The sequence below is a fragment of the Spinacia oleracea genome, chromosome 2, assembly GCF_020520425.1.
Source record: "Spinacia oleracea cultivar Varoflay chromosome 2, BTI_SOV_V1, whole genome shotgun sequence".
Taxonomy (NCBI): domain Eukaryota; kingdom Viridiplantae; phylum Streptophyta; class Magnoliopsida; order Caryophyllales; family Amaranthaceae; genus Spinacia; species Spinacia oleracea.
This window is the reverse complement of record NC_079488.1, coordinates 86,079,301-86,097,918: the sequence shown is the minus strand read 5'-3', so window position 1 is coordinate 86,097,918 and position 18,618 is coordinate 86,079,301. Positions and strand designations below refer to the sequence as shown.

Here is an 18,618-nt window from a genome sequence, read left to right as displayed (position 1 = left end):
TAAGTAGTAACTTACTAACTTGATGTGTCAAAGTTGCAAAAAGCATGTTGATTTGTCTTGGAATATGTAGCAAAGTTTGAGTTGAGAAATGAGAATGGGTTAAGTTTCTGATTGGATTACTTAATTCACAAGCTATAAGAAAGTTGGTTTTTATAATTATTGCATCTTAAGGTGCATTTTGAAAAGAAGAAAAACAGAGAAGTTAGAAAAGAAAGAAAAAATAACAGTAAAGTAAAAAAACAAAATCAAGTTCATTAAGATGGTCAGTAAGTTGTGATTGAAATGATAGCTAGCTGTAAAAAATCAAGTGAAAACAATCTTTATAGCTGAAGCCAACAAGGGCAGCTGGCGATGTTTTAGGGGAAGAGCTCATCCCACAAGTGGCAGTGGCACCACAGTTGTGGTGGTAATTTATAAACTTGTGACTTCCATCCCAGGACCGTGCCAATGGACACAGGTGCCAGTATGTAGTAGGGATATCGATATTGACCATTGTAACCCACCATGATTATGATAACAAAGATTAGACAGGCACAAGAGGTACTAGGGGATCTCTATTATTGCTTGATTAGATCAACTCATCACGGCCTTGACAGATGATATAGATTATAGATCTTCCAAGGATTTTCTGATATTTCCAGTGAATGATTAATAGCCTTCTTGCTGGGCCTGGTTTGGTTAACGGATGCTTTTCACAGTGTTTCTGCTACCTGTCTTCATTTTAATCATGTTAAACAAATTTACCTGTTTTGTCCACATTCATATTCGATTACCTGATTTTGTTTACTAAACGCTAAACATCTTTCGACTTACTAATTTCATTTACTAAACTTGTACACTTTTTCACTCCCTCTCCACATATTCACACTTAAGCCCTCGATCAGGGCTTCAGCCTTTTAACATGTTTGGATATTACACGTTAAACACCGTGCATTCATCCAAATAGGACACATATTTGTAAGTCCGTAACAGTATAACAAATTAACAAGTCCTGCCTATCAAGTATCAACCAAACAAACTTGTTCACGACTAGGCGATCATATAGTAAACAAAGATGGATCACACACAAGACAGAAGTTTGTTTGGTGAATTGTTTATACGGTGCATGAACTAGAAAGTACATAATCTGTTCGCCAAGTCACACATGATCTTGTTCCCTTGAAAGAATATCCCTATAACTGTCTAGGGAGGTAGAACAAGGTCCTTAGCCTAACAGTACCCAGATGCAGTTGTTGGATCAGGGGCTATTAACAGTACCCAGATGCAGTTGTTGGATCAGGGGCTATTAACAGTACCCGGATGCAGTTGTTGGATCAGGGGCTATTAACAGTACCCAGATGCAGTTGTTGGATCAGGGGCTATTAACAGTACCCGGATGCAGTTGTTGGATCAGGGGCTATTAACAGTACCCAGATGCAGTTGTTGGATCAGGGGCTATTAACAGTACCCAGATGCAGTTGTTGGATCAGGGGCTATTAACAGTACCCAGATGCAGTTGTTGGATCAGGGGCTATTGTGGAAATAACTCATCAAACAACAAGCACTCATCCAATAATCCTGATTATTTTATTTTTTGACCAAATTACAGAACATTGAAGAGGACATGAGTAATCAAAAAATAGCGTAAGCAGATATTTGTCTGTATCAAAGTATATTCTCTTATTGTTTAAAAAGGTCTTATTTGTAGCTTCAAAGATCTCTAACTTGGTCTTTTTTATTTTCCATTAAACATACAGATTACAGAACTCACTGCACGTCCTTGCAACTTGCTAAGAGCTACGATTCTTTCTCTAACCCCCCATCCTAAAATTTTATTCCCTCCCTTTATATTATTTTAAACAAACCACTTATTTGTCTGGTACTACCAATTATATAATTCGTACTACATTCTCTCATCAATCATTGGACTGTATGTGTAACCATTTCTTCATTCTTGTTCATGATTCTAGCTTGTTCATGTTAATGTACATTCCCCATCTCTCATTTCATTTTTTTGTCCGGAATTAGTAGTCACACACTCACACTGCACACATACTAATCGATTTAGAATGTCGACAATATGTTAATCACCTTTTATATAAGAAAATCAAATTACAAACATTTTTGTAATACATAATTTGTTACATATGTCGACATATAAGAAGTTGGGACAATGTGATAACTAATTCTGGACGGACGGACCAACGTTGTATTATTTTGTGACCACCAACCATATAACTAAAGTACTTGCTATGAGTTGTCATGGGCCCATCCAAGTAGACTCGTGCAAGCTGCTGATGTAAATGGATAGTGACATTAATATTTGTTAATCATCCTCAACAGCTAATCATTTAGTTAAACAGAAAACTGTTTATGGCAAGGTCAATTCTAGTGCTTCTATTTATTTCTTCTGTTGTAGACATATATAAGGAGCAATCATCTATCTATCCTCATCCTCATCCTCATCCTCATCCTCATCCTCATCCTTGAAACACGGTCGAAAGCATCAGATAAAATCCAAACTCAAATAAGCTGGTGCTAGAAATTCTAACATTGTAATAAACACAGCAGCATACATATATTATCCTTCTCTTTTGCCTTACTTAAGTTAGAGTAAAGAAAAACAAAGAGAGTATGGAAGGAGGAGAATGGAGCAATTTCAATGCTGGTGTTTGTGTGAACGAAGAGGCCGATTTTATGGCCCAGTTGTTTCCTAGTCCTAACGACATAAATGTTAATTTTATTATGGCTAATGCTAACAATACTAATAATAACAATAATACAGAAGGTGGTAATTCATCTTATTATTCTTGTGATTCCACCTCAAACTCTCGAAATGTGTACCGTTATTCACAAGAGAGTAGTTATAATCATGAGGTTCATTATCACAACTATTTCAGTGATAATCATTTAGCAGTAGCTGCTGCTAGTAATGCATCCTCGTTACCCATTGATTTCCTGCACTGTCATATGGAAGATGAGGAAAATGGCGCGACAATGGATAATGATAATGCAGATTTGAATGAAGATGAGTCTCAAATGGATCCTTCTGAAGAGGATAATAAGACTTGCAATACCTCTTACAACTCCAAGAAAAGAGGCAGAGTTTTAGAGGTAACAAATTAACATTTCTACTTGTGAATATATTTTATATTTTACTTATTAGTTATGGTAATTGATTGTATTATTGAAAAATGCAGGCAGTTCAAAAGGGGAAGAGGAGTGTAAGGGTGAAAAGAAGCCAGAGTAGTCTAACATTAGGTGGAGGTGATGGGGAGGAAAATGATGGAGGCACGGTGAATAACATTAGACAGAGCTCCAGCTGCGGTAGTTTAGAGGATGATTGCAGCTCCAAAGGAACAACAACTACTACCACTACTACAACTACAAATACAATTCTTAATTCAAGTGGTAAAACCAGAGCCAGCAGAGGCTCTGCGACTGATCCTCAGAGTCTTTATGCAAGGGTAAATCTTCCGTCTTTTTCATTTTTCATCCTAATTATATATTGTTATTATTATAATCATTGCTTGCCAATGTACATGAACTAAATATTCCTTTTTGTATTTACCTATCTACCAGAAAAGGAGAGAAAGGATTAATGAGAGATTGAAAATCTTGCAGACCCTTGTGCCTAATGGAACTAAGGTAAGCACAACGATCAACATTTTTTTTTAAAATACTTGTCGTTTTCGCTTTTGTTTCATATTTTCAACATTATTCCATTATAATTTCATTTCGAAAGGTTGAAAAAAATATTCATTCTTTATACATGGTCCAAAAGAAAGTGCGCGTATTAGAAAATATATTTAATTTGCAATATTATTAATTATTTAGAAAGGGTATTTGGCAATACTTTAATGTGAGAGGTATATTTCTTGATATAGTTTAATTGAATTAATAACTTATGGTTTATGAATGTTCAGAAAGTCAACTAATTTATTTTCACATATGTTTAGGTTGATATCAGCACCATGCTTGAAGAAGCTGTGCAGTATGTCAAATTTTTGCAGCTTCAGATCAAGGTAAAAAACACAAAATGAAGCTATTTCGCTTTTTTTTTTTAAAACATTGTTTTTCTCTTTTTAGTATATGTTTTAGATTGAAACATGAACTGAACTTCTGTTCTTTTTTTTTTGGTTCTGCAGTTATTAAGTTCTGATGAGCATTGGATGTATGCTCCAATTGCTTACAATGGAATGAACATTGGACTGGACTTTCATTTTAACCTTCCAAGATGATTTAATCAAGGTCAACGACATATACAGCTGCAAAATTTTGTTGATGATATATACAAATTCTCATGTAATTAACAAAGAATTTTTTTCCTGTATGACTGTATCAGTTGTATGTTATAACTCTATACAAAACAAATACTCCCTTTCGATCCGTTGAAATCTTATAACAAATCACATAATTGGTTTCATCCATTGTTTTATTAATAGTTTGTTACTAATTTAAACATATAAACGTTCATTACCTAGAGATATTATTTTAATTTCCGTATTTGATTTTGTCATACATTTACCCCCAATGACAAACATTGACATGTATCCAAACGGAAGAAATATGTTATTTATGGGCATCCTTATTAGATGGAAAAAAGCTTCCCTAATATTTTTAACAGTTTGCACTATTCACTATTCACTATTCACTATTCAGTATGATGGTGTGGCGTTTCTTTGCGAAAACTAGTCTGAAAATATTACACTTTTTGGACTAGCATGGATGATTTTACATTTGCCTAAAATAATTCGTGTCAATCATCGGAAGATGAGCAAAATACAAAATACAAAATGAACCTCTACTACATATTTGTACATGTTACTTTGTACTTAGCTTGTACATTCATACTTTGATGACATACAATATCCAACAAATAAAAAATAATGTACTAAATGTACTATTCCCTAATTAACTAGTTAATTAATTATCGATATCATATTTCTTTACAAGCTGCCTTTTCTCTCATGACGATTATATACAGAACATAGGTATAGTTTAACGACTTCTCTTTCTCAAATCTGTAATTTTGTGGTTAAATTCATGATGTTGATCAATCATCATAAACAAACTACTGACTAATTTGATATTAGTAGATTAGCCTAAATCAATTGAACTCCTTTGTAATTCAATAGTCCAACTACTGACTAATGTGACTTGATGGGAGTGGCTTTCGCTAGGCATCAGTGGCAGTGGCTGGACATCTAGAGCTCCGATCGCGATGGCCATATGTTTACTTGATGCGTCTTTCAAGCCTTGGATATTTTTAGGGACCCAAAGAAGCGAAAGCAACTACCAACATATGGCAAATTTGCACAGGCTATCCGAATTAGTAACAAGATTTTGCTAATTTGGTTGATGAATAAAATGAGTAATAAAACCCATTGAATACACTTAGGCAATAAGCATATACAGTATTTAATAGGCGCACCGAAACAAGATAAAACTTTGTAACAAAAGTGACTTAACAAAAATGGTCCTAGACATATTTTAATCACGTCAATCAAAGTTGACGCACCAAAAAGTGAATCCAACAAAACTATAAAAAAGAAAGGCAATGAAAGCGTAAGGATTTAAGTAGATACAGAATTTCTATTTGGACAGGGAAACCGGTAGTCAGCAGTCTATTTGGCAACTTTTGTCAATTCCACTCGGCAACTTCCCCTCTACAACAGTAACAAGTTACAGTGCATATAAAATAACTGGGGGGAAAAAGAAGTTCCTATGGTAATCTTATTCTCCGGCATAATTACAAAGAGGTGGTAGTGTACACTCAAACCCAAAGGATGGATGGATGGATGATAGGGAAGGGCAAATAAACAAGCCAACATCCCCTTTTGATCAGAAATAACAGTACAGCACTCGACGTTCTCATGCACGATCATCAGAATGATTTACAATTTCTGTCTGGCTGTCCAGCGGCATGTACTGAGCCATTATAGCTCTAATTTCTGAATCCATGTATTGCTGCAAGTTGTAAAAGGATATATGTTAGCCTCATCTCTTACTTTTAAGGACCATCGCATAATCACATACTCCTACGTTTCAGTAGCCCATCAAGTTATTTCCCAGGAAGTTAAATGTCCTACTAAGTGTTTTAAAATGTTAAGGAGTCTAGGCAGTTGGCTAAGGCACCAACCTTCACATTTTGTTACTAACCTATATTTTTTTCAGCCCAACAGCATTCTAGTATTGCAATCTCTCTGTCTGAAAATAGCCGTCCCATTGTCCCAAGTCATGATTGAGGATCTTAAGAATATGACATAATCTTACTAAAAATCATTTTGTTGATTGAGTTATACACTCACCTTATTAACTAAATTTTAAGTGGAGGTATCTTGAGAATTCCAATAACAAACTGTTGCTAATTTAAGAAATGTCACCATCCTTTCCCAAGATGTCTCAAAACAGTATACTTCATATATCAATATTATTTCCTGATAGAGCAAATGATCCTAAGGATTGCAAGTTCCAATCTTTTAGCATGTCCAAGTAAATAACCATTTAGAACAAAATTTCTACAGCTGACAGCAAGCTCAAAAAAAATCTACCTTGTTGTGCAGTGTGCTTAAGCATTTTCCATTAGAGGTTAAGGGCTTAAACCTGATTCCCTGAATGCTTATGATAAGGATGGTATCAGCTTAACAGTGCTAAAGCTTCATTCATCCATATTACCCTTTTAAATGTTAAATTGGTTGTTCATAGTCCATAGTAAATCATTTTACCAGTCCAGAATAAGTCACAACTCAAGAGCTACCCTGATTAGGAAATCAGGGATTTGGAAACGAATATCGCCACATTTCAAATAGCTAACAACCAACCACACAATAACAAATTTACGCATTTAAGCAGTAAAACTTACCCTGATCCTGTACTTGTAAAAGAGATAACCCCCAGAAGCAATCATAGCCAAACCTATCAAACTTAGCCATACAGCAGCCCAGGTCGATTTTGCCTGTGCAGCCGATTTACCTACAGGACACAGAACAACATTAAAGCCAACCAGTAACATAGCACACTTTTCAAAAACACAAAGCTGGAAGGTTAATAATGCTCACTTATGCAGGTATCATGGTCCTTCATGTACAACAGATCCCCGCTGCATGAGCAGTCATAGCTACCCCATGTATTCTTACAGCTACAGTCAGAGCACTGGCAAGCTGTTTTCTCTTTGCATTCATCAATGTCTGGAAAATGAACACCACACCATATCATAAGATAAAAAAAACATTATTCAAAAAACAGCATAAGCAAGCCAGGTGTGAAACAGTGAACAGTCTCAGAAAAGTTCATTGTCAAATGTCATACAGTCTAACTGATAGAAATAGCAAACATGTCAAACTTTCATTATCAATATCATCAATGACAAAGACGATACAGTTTTGAAGAACAAGCAGAAGGATTGTGAATTGTAAACTACTTAGGAGTCAGGAGAAGAAGCCGGAGAAAACATGAGACGGAACTCAGAAGACATTGATTTCATCTTTTGCAGGTACTCTGATCTCCAGAGTGCTCCAGACATAATGAATTAACCCTGTTAGTTCCCACTTCCCAGCATACACTTAGTCTTGTTTACAACTTCCTCTAATCCTCATTGGCTTGAGTTTTTAACCAGAATAGAATCTTGAAGATCATAAAAACAGAAATAAAATACCAAAATACCCTACAACGGAATTGTCTTATTTACATTATCTTTTATGATCCTCTTAACTTAATTTGCTGGGATCAGAGGATAGAAAATAAGATATTTAGCACTCAGACTATAACAGAAGATACAGCGCATTCGTGTTCGCCATATTATTAAGCAAACCGTTTCGAATTTTTCAAACACTTTTACTTGCACATAACACTCGAAAGAATTTAGTTCACCACCATATACAATGATATCTTGTTCAAATTATTATTCTCATGCATTCCATCGACGAATTGGTGTTATAAAAAGATAAGGATTAACTAAGCAATACAAATCATTATCATCAAATTACTTCATCCCTTATGGAATGACTATATTCCCAAAAATTAGATGGCCAATACTATTATCAACTTACTTACATTTGGTGATTTTCAACTATTCCTCTTTTATTAATGCCAGAAAGTTAAGGTTTGAACCAACATCTACTGTTGTTCTTTTGCAACCTCCCTTGTAATGGGGTAATTTTAGCTAATTGGCTATTAATTATTAAATGTGCCCAAGTATTTTGGTGGACTAAAATTTTATGCCATAATGAAAGATCCAGAAATGATAAAAATATGACAGTTTAAGTATGAATAGACAAGGAACACAGGCTGGTAATTTTAGCTAGTTGGCTATTAAATAAGCCTAAAGTATTTTGGTGGACCAAAATTTTATGCCATAATGAAAGATCGAGAAATGGAAAAAAAAATATGACAGTATAAGTATTAATGGACAAGGAACACAGCCTGTTAATTTTTCTACTATGCATGTGCAGTAAATCAGTAATAACCCTGCTAGGCCTGCCAAAAATCAAAACAACCTTAAAACCTAACCTGAACCAAAAATTAAATAGTGGGGTTTGGCAATTTTTTTGCGACAAAAAACCTGGCAGAGTAATTTGTGGGTCAAAACCAACTTGTTTGGGTTTTTGACCAACTGACATTGCGAACTCATCAATTATTTTTCTCTTGGGTCCATAAAAGATACAAAGGAAACATAAGAAGAAAAAAATGAGAGCTACTACTACAGCAGTTGTCTACATGGAGAATCAGGAATGACTCTTTGTGGTGCAATAAAGTAATGTCCATAAGAAGTTGTTGATAGTATAGTCATGGTTTCAAACTGGCTCGAAGACATTACGAATAAAAGAGCTAAGCACTAGTCACAGTGTAATAATGAGAGAAAAGCAAACTATTTAAACAAGATGAGTGTAGACGATAAAAGCTGGTCAGATAGATTGTAAAGGCTTGTAGGCGCTTAGATCCCTTTTTGAGTTGTAACTTTTTGTTTACAGAATCCCGATGGCTTTTTTAAATTGAAACTTTGATAGTAATACAATTACTTAATATCATTGAAAAGAATCGAAAACCATTACCAAAGTGAGAATGAGATTATGGGAACTTTGAACAAAAGTTACTTTAATTATTAATATACGAAGTAGTTGAATTTAGCATGATTTTTGTTGGACTTATACATCATTCATTCATTTGTATGGCTTGATTTGGCTATGAATCAACTATATGGCACTAAAACGGAGGATAGAGAAGTGGTCATAAAACCCATTAACCCATTGGATCTACCCAAACCCAAAAAAAGAAGGGACCAAAAGATGATCTGATCATCTGAACCTGAAATCAACCGAGTCAGGCCCGATTTGTGTGACAGGTCTACAGTGCACTTATTGATCTTCTGCCTTGTTATACAAAATGGTCTACCAAGTATTGACAATTTTGCGAGCATGGATTCTACTTCGTTAACAGATGCTGCTTCTGAAGAGAATGAATCCATGGAGGTACTGTGATCTCAATGAAAATTTGCTGCTACTGCACAGCATCATATTGTGATCATAAAACAATAAAATGAGATTTCTTCAAAAATTAAACAAGCCACCAACTCACCCTAATCTGTGAAATTTGGGCAGTGAGTAACCTCAGTATATTTGGTGGTTGGAAAAGGTCTTTGACCAGATTCTAAAGAATAACCAATTTGTAGTTAATGCGACAATGCAATACTGTAATCGTTTCTTTCTTCTAATCAGAAGGTATGGTTTCCTGAGCTAGTTATGGTTGGTTAGGCTTGTAGCATATTCTTCCCTTAGGCCATGCAGACTATCCCTCAATGTACTAATGAAAATGTGTAATCCCCCCCCCCCCCCCCTCTCCCTCCAATAGACGAATAATAGTTGGTCTTTGTGAAGAGACAAAGTAGACATTCTCGGCGAGATAGTAATCCACAGATCTAGCATATGGAAACTACCTCAAATTAAAACATTAAGAGGAAAAAAAAATTAACTTTCACAAACCTATACTAATATATTAAAAAGTGTTTGTAAGAATGTATACGTATCATCGCGAATTAGCACTAGAACAATGTCAAGCGACATGTTTAAAAAGTAATGTGACAACAAAAATACACTTAACACATATATTCGAACTTGTGACCAACAAGTATTGAATCATAAATATTACCAATTTTGCCAACTATTTTTGTGTTTTGTTACTCCATATGAAGATACTTAAGTGGAAAAAGATGAGTATTTTATTTTAATTTTCGTCGGAAGATTGAACCTGTCTCCAGGCTAGCAAAAGCTTTCAAATTCTTAGAACGAGACAGTAACCGGGACTATTTAACTCAATCCATTATAAGGTCAAATTCACTTTTTGATAGTCTTTTATGTTAGTTACTACACTTCACTCTGTATTAAAAACTATTAATTTTATAAGACAATTTTGAAAAGAAAAAAATCATAAATAAACTTAGTAACTTCAATTTTATGATTTTTGAAAAATTAATTCTTTTTTTTTTCATTTGCGACACATAATAACAATTTTTTCACGAAATTATAAAAAAAAGTCAGACAAGTGTATCTTACTAAACATTACAACATACGAAGTATTAAAAGTAGCAATCCGAGGCAACCCTCGGGCTATACACTAGTTAAATTATTAAAACATTACCACAATTTACCAGTAATTTTTCTTCCCACGCAACAAAGGAACACGGTCCATCTTAATGGAACAAAAGGGCATGTTGAAAATTTCAGGTTTCCAAATTATTTACATGTCCCATTTCTTCACACGAGAACCTTTTAGCTTTTCTATACTCCCTTCATTCCATAAGAACTGTCTATTTACTGTAGCAACAAAAACCAAGGAAAAAAGAGTGTGGAAATGGATCCTTCTTGCTTTCTGGATAAGAAAAGGAATGTGGTTTAGAGAGAGATGGGAGTTGAGTGCCTAACAATTTGGGCCAGGAAGGGTATAAGGGAAAAGAATTTACGAAGGAATAAAGAAGCAAGAAAAATTTGTGGAGCAAACTCAAATGGAAAGTAGGAAAGTTCTTATGGAACGGGGTCATGGGGATGTATTGTTCAAGGCCTGGGATTTCTAATATCAAGGATCTCATGAACCTCAAAGAAATTATTTGAACTTGAGATTACAAACTGTTCATATCTTATTCAACAACCCAATTTTATCGAATTTATTATTGGGGTGCAAGTGACCCTACGAATCTTCAGTTCCATTAAAGTGGGAAAGTTAGATTGTTAGGTTGACTTCAACTTTAAGTGCCTACCTAACTAAGGTCCCATAAGTCAACACAACTTGCTTAGCTAAGAAAAGAATAATAAGTTTCATCTATGATGCAACTCATACAAGAGCTTTTTAGTTCACTAAGGTTGATAATTTGTTAGATTTGCATATGCCTTTTCCTTTTATCTTTTTTTTTTTTGAAAAGTAATTAAGGGACATATTTTGACAAAAAAAAAAACATAGAGGAAGCTTATTGTGTACGTATTCAAGGAATTGCTATTTACTTGAGGAAGTTGGACTTGTTGAACCAAACACGGCCCAATTTCTATAGTACCTACATTCTCTCCTTTTCTCTATCGTGTACATCAAAGAGTTCTATAAGTTTGTAGGTCAATTCACATAATACTAAAATACAGCAAACTGCGGCCAGATAACTAACATTTAAGACAGAAATTTGAATATAACATACACAAAGGAAGTGCAGAACACAAGCAAACAGCAAATAGTATATTAATCACTAAGGCAGAGTCTATGATATAGTACCACAATGAATATCCTTATAAGAGGGAAAAAGTTTCCAAGGAACCCCATACATTATATGTGTTTCAAGCATCTAAGATTAGAGACATTTTTACCTTCACAGCTATTCACACCATCACCCTTGAACCCTGCAGGACATTTGCAGGTATCCTCGTGATCCTGCCAGCATTAAAGTAGGAGCAGATTCTGAAGCCATTTACCAAATTTTATTGTCTGAATGTACATGAACCTTATATAACTAGCTTACCACACAAGCAGTAAACGTCTGCCCATGACGGCTCTCATGCCAACATCCACCATTGTTTATCTTGCATTTACCAGGTCCATTTGCTGACAGAACAGAAACACTAATTAACTTAATGACATCAAAACAAGGCAAGATGCATTCCTCATTTCCTTGTGACAGTTCAGCACTTCTACTACATTATATACATCAACCCCGAAATGAAACAGAAAATCATATTGTACTACAGAAAAGATAGAATGACATCTGAAAATGCTCTTTTTTGTGATTAAATAAGTAGATATATATGAAAGATGACAAAATCATGTCACTCATATACAAAATGGAGGGCTAAAGCCAAAGATACCAAGCTATCAAGCTATCATGTAAAATTTTATTTTCTGAGAAACGCAAGTTTTGCTAAAGTAACTCAAGACATGACAAATTATCACTTGACTCCAAAACAGCCTCATAAACAATCTTAAGCTATTGATGCAAGTCAGATCTATTCATAAAATCAGTGCCAAGTGCACCACCCTCACAAGTCAATACAGGGTTACTTGATTATATACTTTATGATTGAATTACATGTCTAAAGGTTTTTGTAACAAAACTCACATGTTCTGATTATCTGGTTCATAAACTTATCATTTTTCTGGATTAGAAGAAGGAAAGACACTATCATAAGCATAGCCAACACTAAAGCACTTTCATAAGTAATACTCAGATCTGGAAAGCAAATTCAATTTTCTCTTCACAGAACCCTAGGGTCCTGGACCTCTTGGTATTTTTTTTAATAGAAATAAGTGAATCTGCAAAACGCATCCAAACACTTGGAAACGTAAGAAGCAGCTTTTAGTGACAATAGTCAATAAGCTTGGATAAGCACCAGCCATTACCATTAGCATCAAAATCTAAGAAGGAATGATAGCACCAAAATATGCAGTTTCCAGATAGATAGCCAAGTTACAGTTTAGGTAAATTTAAGGCATCCTATGTTCTGTTAGCCTGAAGAATTCTTCAAAATCAGGAGAGGAAACAACAATTATGCTGGCTTTTGTTAACTCAGTAAACCCTCATTCCAGTATGTTCAAATTTGAAAGTTCAAATCTTGAAATTATAATTTAAAATTGTATCAGTGAATGCACATATTAGAAAGATATCCGACTCTTTCGGGGTGATAGCTTGAGCTAATGAAGCCTATTGTGGCAAAGTATACACAACATAAATATCTATAATGCATTGACAAGAATTTAGTGAGCGGCAAAGCCACCAATATGCCAGATATTGCATGAATAAGACAAGATCAAGGACATACGTTTGCATAAACTGTAGCCATCCCCTTGAAACTGCACACCATTTATAAGGGGGCATTCACATACTCTTCCACGAAAAGTATCCTATATCAAAAGAAAAAACGGGTTGGAGAAACATAAGCACTGAATTAAAATGCACAGCGGATGGGGATTGATGAGACTTTAAGCAACGAGATATTACTGGATACCTTGCAAGCAGTAACATTAGAGGCTTTGTCTTGCCAACAGCCACCATTGTTATCCAAACACTCATTTGTTTCAACCTCTGGCGTGCAAAACCACAAAAAGAAATTTTACGGAAAACTTAACTATCAATAAATAAGATATTTTACTCATAGGTACTAACTAATAAGCACCATGTCTACAGGGCCTTACCATCACTCAAACAAACAGCAGGTTCGGTAGTTTCTTCAAAACCGGAACAAATAGCCTTCAATACAGCTCCTTTCTCCAACTTTCCTGTAGTCAAATTGTTCAGACTTCAGAGGGACAAGGCCAGCACTTATAGTGTGACAATAGAAGGTTGATAAAGACCCACCTCGGTATTGATGATTGTTAACAACAAGTGTGGGCAATATGGTTACATCACCCCTTGCTCCTTTTCCAATCTAAGCAAAAGTTATCAAATCAATATTTGATATAACTGAACACTAACACAGATAAATCAAACTGTAGACATATAACAACACTAGTTGCGAAAACACACGAAAGTATCCAGGACTCCCAGGAGCATACCTGTGCCTCCTGCTCTTCTTTCAATACAGGATTATCAGAATCAGCTTCTGGGTCCCCCATACATTTCTCGATTTTCTTCAAATCAATTCCTGCAAATTAATGCTAACATTATGCCATCATCTATAGCAGAATCTCAAAAAACAGGTTGATACATTGACCGTAATACTAACCCAATGATTTGATCACCCCTTCAGCACAATCCTTATTGTACTTTTGATCCTTCATGGGACATCTAATCTGGAAATCAGTGACGTAATCCCACCAAATCCATGGCTTTCTTGTCTCATTTGCAACTTTATAGACACAGAGCTGCCTCAAGTTTTCAACCACCACATCCTTACCCTCATAGCCTCTGCTGAAATCTTGCTCAGGATCTGGTGCACAATATCTTCCATGATTGATGCACTGGGATTTGCACTGTTTGCTTATTGTGAAAGCCTGAGGACAATACCATGTGATATAATGCGGCGTGAACTGTGTATAACCACCCTTTTCAAGTATCTGAGCAGCACCTTTAAAATCCTTCATAAATCCCATCAACATCTGACATTTCACCCCACATTCATCATTGCTAGTTGTCCACAGCTCATATTCAACTCGATCATCAGGATGAGGAACAGCTTCTCTCCAGTCAAGATTCACATTTACCATGTCCCCCTTTTTGAATGCTTTCTTCAGTGTGTCACCAAAACTCCTCTCTATAAGTGCAGAGGGAATGGTAATGTTCTCAATGTACTTTGCAGATACACTATCTTCTTCAGGTGTATCCATGGTTATCAACGCTTCATCAACATCATCTGCAACCAGGACAGCAGCTGCACCAGCCTGCTGCGCATTCCACACCTTCAAAGCAAAAAAGCAATCTGAAACGAAAACAAATGCATTACTACCTGCACAACAAAAATACTTAACACCTAAGCGACAAACTGATCCTCTACGGCTCTACATGGACCTTGCACAACCTCATTCAAGTGTTGCCTAGAGGCTAGAGGGAGCGAACGCTGAAAGACATTTAAAAGTTATCCTTACAAAGAGTCCTTAATATACAAAAAAGCCACTCCAATACCAGCCGTTTCACAACAAATTATTCCAAGTAAAACATTTTTCCATATAAAAAAGTTATATACTCCAATGAGTATCTCTCAACTGAACAGAAAAGAACACAGCTATGCCTTTAAACTAGCATACATAAACAAATCCAGCATAACTAAAATTCACTGTTACTTAATCTGGTAAACCCCCACACACTGCGATCCAAAACGCGAAATAATATATGCTATCGGTACACTTTTCAGGCTAATTAAACCAAACTAGGTAGGGAATCCCGAAAAGGGTAGCTCAGAAGTTATCAACCAACACATTAATCAACAACAAACAGCTCAATTTCACTCAACAAAAAGGAATCACTAAGTCAACACATTTCAACTTCACTTCAACCAATCCAATCAACAGTCTAATCTCAACTATTAACACAAAGATCAATACCCAATAATCGAAAACTCGAAAACAAAACAGTAAAACAACAAACAATAGAGAAAGTCAAAAATTCAAAAAACACAAAAAATAACCTCCGCGATCGAGCAAAACGAAGGTGGGTAATTGACCAGGCTTCTTCTTGAAAGAAATGCTGAAATCACTGAAATCCTTACACCCCTTTTTATTATCCTTGGGATAAATTACAGTCCCAGCCATACTACCACCATATTGAGGAATCCCGAAGTTCCCAATTGCACTATCGTAAGTACCCTTTACGTCATCTGGTGACGTAACCCTCAAGCTGTTCTTCTCCACAACAAATCTGGATTCAATTGAAGAAACCCATGTCAAGATTAGAAACCCTAGTAGTGTCAAGCTAGTTATCCTCTGATTTTCTCTCTCCTTTGACCGTGGGAACATTTTCGGGTTTTTTAGAGAGAGAAAAACAGGGTTTTGGGGGTTTGGTTTAGTTAGCTACAGGGTTATAGAAATGGAGGATAGCAGTAGAAGATGATGAGAGAGAAGGTGCAGTCAATAAGAGAGAGAAAAGTCCCCGAAATTTCCAGAGCAGTTGTTGTTGTTGATGAAGGAGAGAGAAACCATGGAGAATGAATTTTACTGTAGTACGAAACTTGCTGAAGTCTTGCCTAAACTTCTGACGGCTACTAAAGTCGTTGTAGTAGATTTTTTTTTCTACCATTTGGAAAGTTTTGTGATATGGAGAAATGTTTTTTTTGTTTTCCGATAATGATGTAGGTAAGATATTATGTTAGTTTTTCGATAATGGTGCAGGCGAGATTTTATCAACATATACGAAATTTAAAATTTGTAGCTACCTTAGTATAATTACGGAAACATGATTACTTCCTGCACGATTCTTAATTAAGGATGGTGTAAAATAAAAATAGTAAGATGTATGTAAAGTTACTCAAAATGTTTAAAAATTATTTATTTTTCAGTGATTTTCCTTTCAAAAAATTTATCCTTTTAAAAATCACTTTGAATGTATAAAGTGTTAGGTTATGATACATATGACAATTCATAAATCATGCGGAAAAACCATAAAGCCAGGAAAGCATATTATTTACACATAATCATTTAGCATAGAATAGATGCATACATGTTGTAGCGTGCCTTCCCTAGCTGCGCCCGAACCGAACAAGAACAAGTCTTTAGGACTCCAAGTGTCGTCCCTCCGTAGATAGTCCACAGTACGTCTGGATCCGCCTCAAGATTGACCAACTAGAATCGCCCTTAAGGTGCTTAGGAATTTCGGTTATTATTGCAAGAGTGTGGCTGAATTTTCTTTCAAAAACTTACCCTTTGAATACTTTAATCGTTCGTATAAATTATGACCCTAGGCCCTTATTTATAGAGGTTTGGAAAGGGAATTGGAATCCTAGTAGGATACGATTTAATTAAACTTAGAATCCTACAAGGACTCTAATTAATTAAATAATCCTAATAGGAATAGGAATTTAATCATACATCAAATCCTAATAGTTTTAGGAATTATGCATGGACACAAACACACACGAGCATGACCCGCAAGCATGCAGGCCATGCCCGCGCACAGCCCACACGCCCACGAAGCCCACGCGAGCTACCGCAGCCCACGAGGCTGCCATGGCCTAGGCTGCGCGCTGGCCTGCCTTGTGGTAGGCCTGCCGCAGCCTTGGGCTGTGTTGTGGCGCGCCATTGCTTGTTGGGCGATGGCTTGGCTTCGTGCTGGGCCTTCGTCCGGCAGGCCTCGTCCGATGCTTATTCGTACGATACGCTTCCGATAAAATTCCCGGTTTCGGAATTCATTTCCGATACGAACAATATTTAATATTTCCGATTCCGGAATTAATTTCCGTTTCGAACAAATATTTAATATTTCCGTTTCCGGAATTATTTTCCGATTCCGATAATATTTCCAATTCTGACAATATTTCCATTTCCGGCAATATTTCCGATTCCGGCAATATTTCCATTTCCGATAATATTTTCCGATACGTACCATGTTTCCGTTTCCGGTAATATCTACGACTTGGATAATATTTATATTTCCGATACGATCCATATTTCCGTTTCCGGCAATATCATCGTTTCCGGAGTATTCATTTCTTGCTTGTGACGATCTCAGCTCCCACTGAAACCAAGATCCGTCGATTCCGAATATCCATAGATGGGGTATTTAATGCCATTAAATACTTGATCCGTTTACGTACTATTTGTGTGACCCTACGGGTTCAGTCAAGAGTAAGCTGTGGATTAATATCATTAATTCCACTTGAACTGAAGCGGCCTCTAGCTAGGCATTCAGCTCACTTGATCTCACTGAATTATTAACTTGTTAATTAATACTGAACCGCATTTATTAGACTTAACATAGAATGCATACTTGGACCAAGGGCATTATTTTTTTCAGTCTCCCACTTGTCCTTTGGGACAAGTGTGCATTTCCTAATTCCTTCGTCGCTCGATGCTTGCTCTTGAACATAAGGTAAGAGTTGTCATCCTTATTATGTCCAGAGGTGTTTCTCGGTTTCAGAGTTCAACTGATCAAATAAACATATAATCATAGCCTATGATTCATCCGAGCACGGCCATGCATTTCACAGTTTCTAGCTCTCCGAGTGGTCTTGTATAACTTTTAAGCATCTCATCCCGATTTATGGGAGGACAATCCCAATCTTGCGATCTTGAGATTAGACTTCGTTTGATAGGTGATTACCTGAGCGTTGCCTTTATAGCCTCCTTTTACGGTGCGACGGTTGGTCAACGTCAAAGCAACCAGTTCTCAAACAAGTAATCTCAAATCACTCAGGTATTGAGGATTTAGTGTCTAATAATTTTAATGAAATTTACTTATGACAGATTTTCATCTCTTACAGTAAAGTTTCATAGGTTTGTCCGATACTAGTCTTCCCAAAGTAAGTATCTATGCAAATGATTATGACATTGCCATGTCCACATAGTTCAAGAAACAGAACTACTAGTCATCTTGCATTCTAGTCGTCTAACGTCTTCTATGCGTCCAATTTTATAGAAAACTCCAACCAGGGACCATTTTCAACTTTTGACATTCAAGTTCACTTGATAGACATTTCTTAGTCACAGGACTGGTCCTGACAGTCTATCTTGAATATATCGTCA

At 36.0% G+C, this 18,618-nt stretch overlaps 2 protein-coding genes across 2 annotated transcripts; one reads left to right on the top strand and one right to left on the bottom strand.

Moving 5' to 3' along the window:
- The first annotated feature begins 2,407 nt into the window (after positions 1-2,407).
- On the top strand, positions 2,408-4,407 carry LOC110791711 (transcription factor RSL3). The gene is made up of 5 exons (XM_021996475.2): positions 2,408-3,093; positions 3,180-3,446; positions 3,562-3,627; positions 3,939-4,004; positions 4,128-4,407. Exons 1-5 carry the CDS (start codon positions 2,614-2,616, stop codon positions 4,218-4,220), a joined length of 972 nt encoding a protein of 323 aa, XP_021852167.1. The 5' UTR covers positions 2,408-2,613; the 3' UTR covers positions 4,221-4,407.
- Positions 4,408-5,446: 1,039 nt separating this feature from the next.
- Positions 5,447-16,147, bottom strand: LOC110791723 (vacuolar-sorting receptor 4). The gene is made up of 12 exons (XM_021996485.2): positions 15,570-16,147; positions 14,172-14,864; positions 14,002-14,090; positions 13,805-13,874; positions 13,642-13,725; positions 13,455-13,531; positions 13,269-13,350; positions 11,975-12,057; positions 11,823-11,886; positions 7,041-7,169; positions 6,845-6,954; positions 5,447-5,949 (listed from the first exon to the last, which is right to left on the bottom strand). The coding sequence occupies exons 1-12, from the start codon at positions 15,895-15,897 to the stop codon at positions 5,854-5,856; spliced, it is 1,905 nt and encodes a 634-aa protein (XP_021852177.1). The 5' UTR covers positions 15,898-16,147; the 3' UTR covers positions 5,447-5,853.
- Positions 16,148-18,618: the final 2,471 nt, after the last annotated feature.

Bases quoted from the DNA above. Each gene is read 5' to 3' on its own strand.
- LOC110791711 (XM_021996475.2), top strand. From the start codon at position 2,614: ATGGAAGGAGGAGAATGGAGCAATTTCAATGCTGGTGTTTGTGTGAAC. The intron at 3,094-3,179 runs GTAACAAATTAA...TGAAAAATGCAG, and splicing joins AAAGAGGCAGAGTTTTAGAG to GCAGTTCAAAAGGGGAAGAG. The intron at 3,628-3,938 runs GTAAGCACAACG...ACATATGTTTAG, and splicing joins TTGTGCCTAATGGAACTAAG to GTTGATATCAGCACCATGCT.
- LOC110791723 (XM_021996485.2), bottom strand. From the start codon at position 15,897: ATGTTCCCACGGTCAAAGGAGAGAGAAAATCAGAGGATAACTAGCTTG. The intron at 13,351-13,454 runs GTATCCAGTAAT...CTTTTGATATAG, and splicing joins CTAATGTTACTGCTTGCAAG to GATACTTTTCGTGGAAGAGT. The intron at 7,170-11,822 runs GTAAAAATGTCT...TTCATTTTCCAG, and splicing joins TGGTGTGAATAGCTGTGAAG to ACATTGATGAATGCAAAGAG.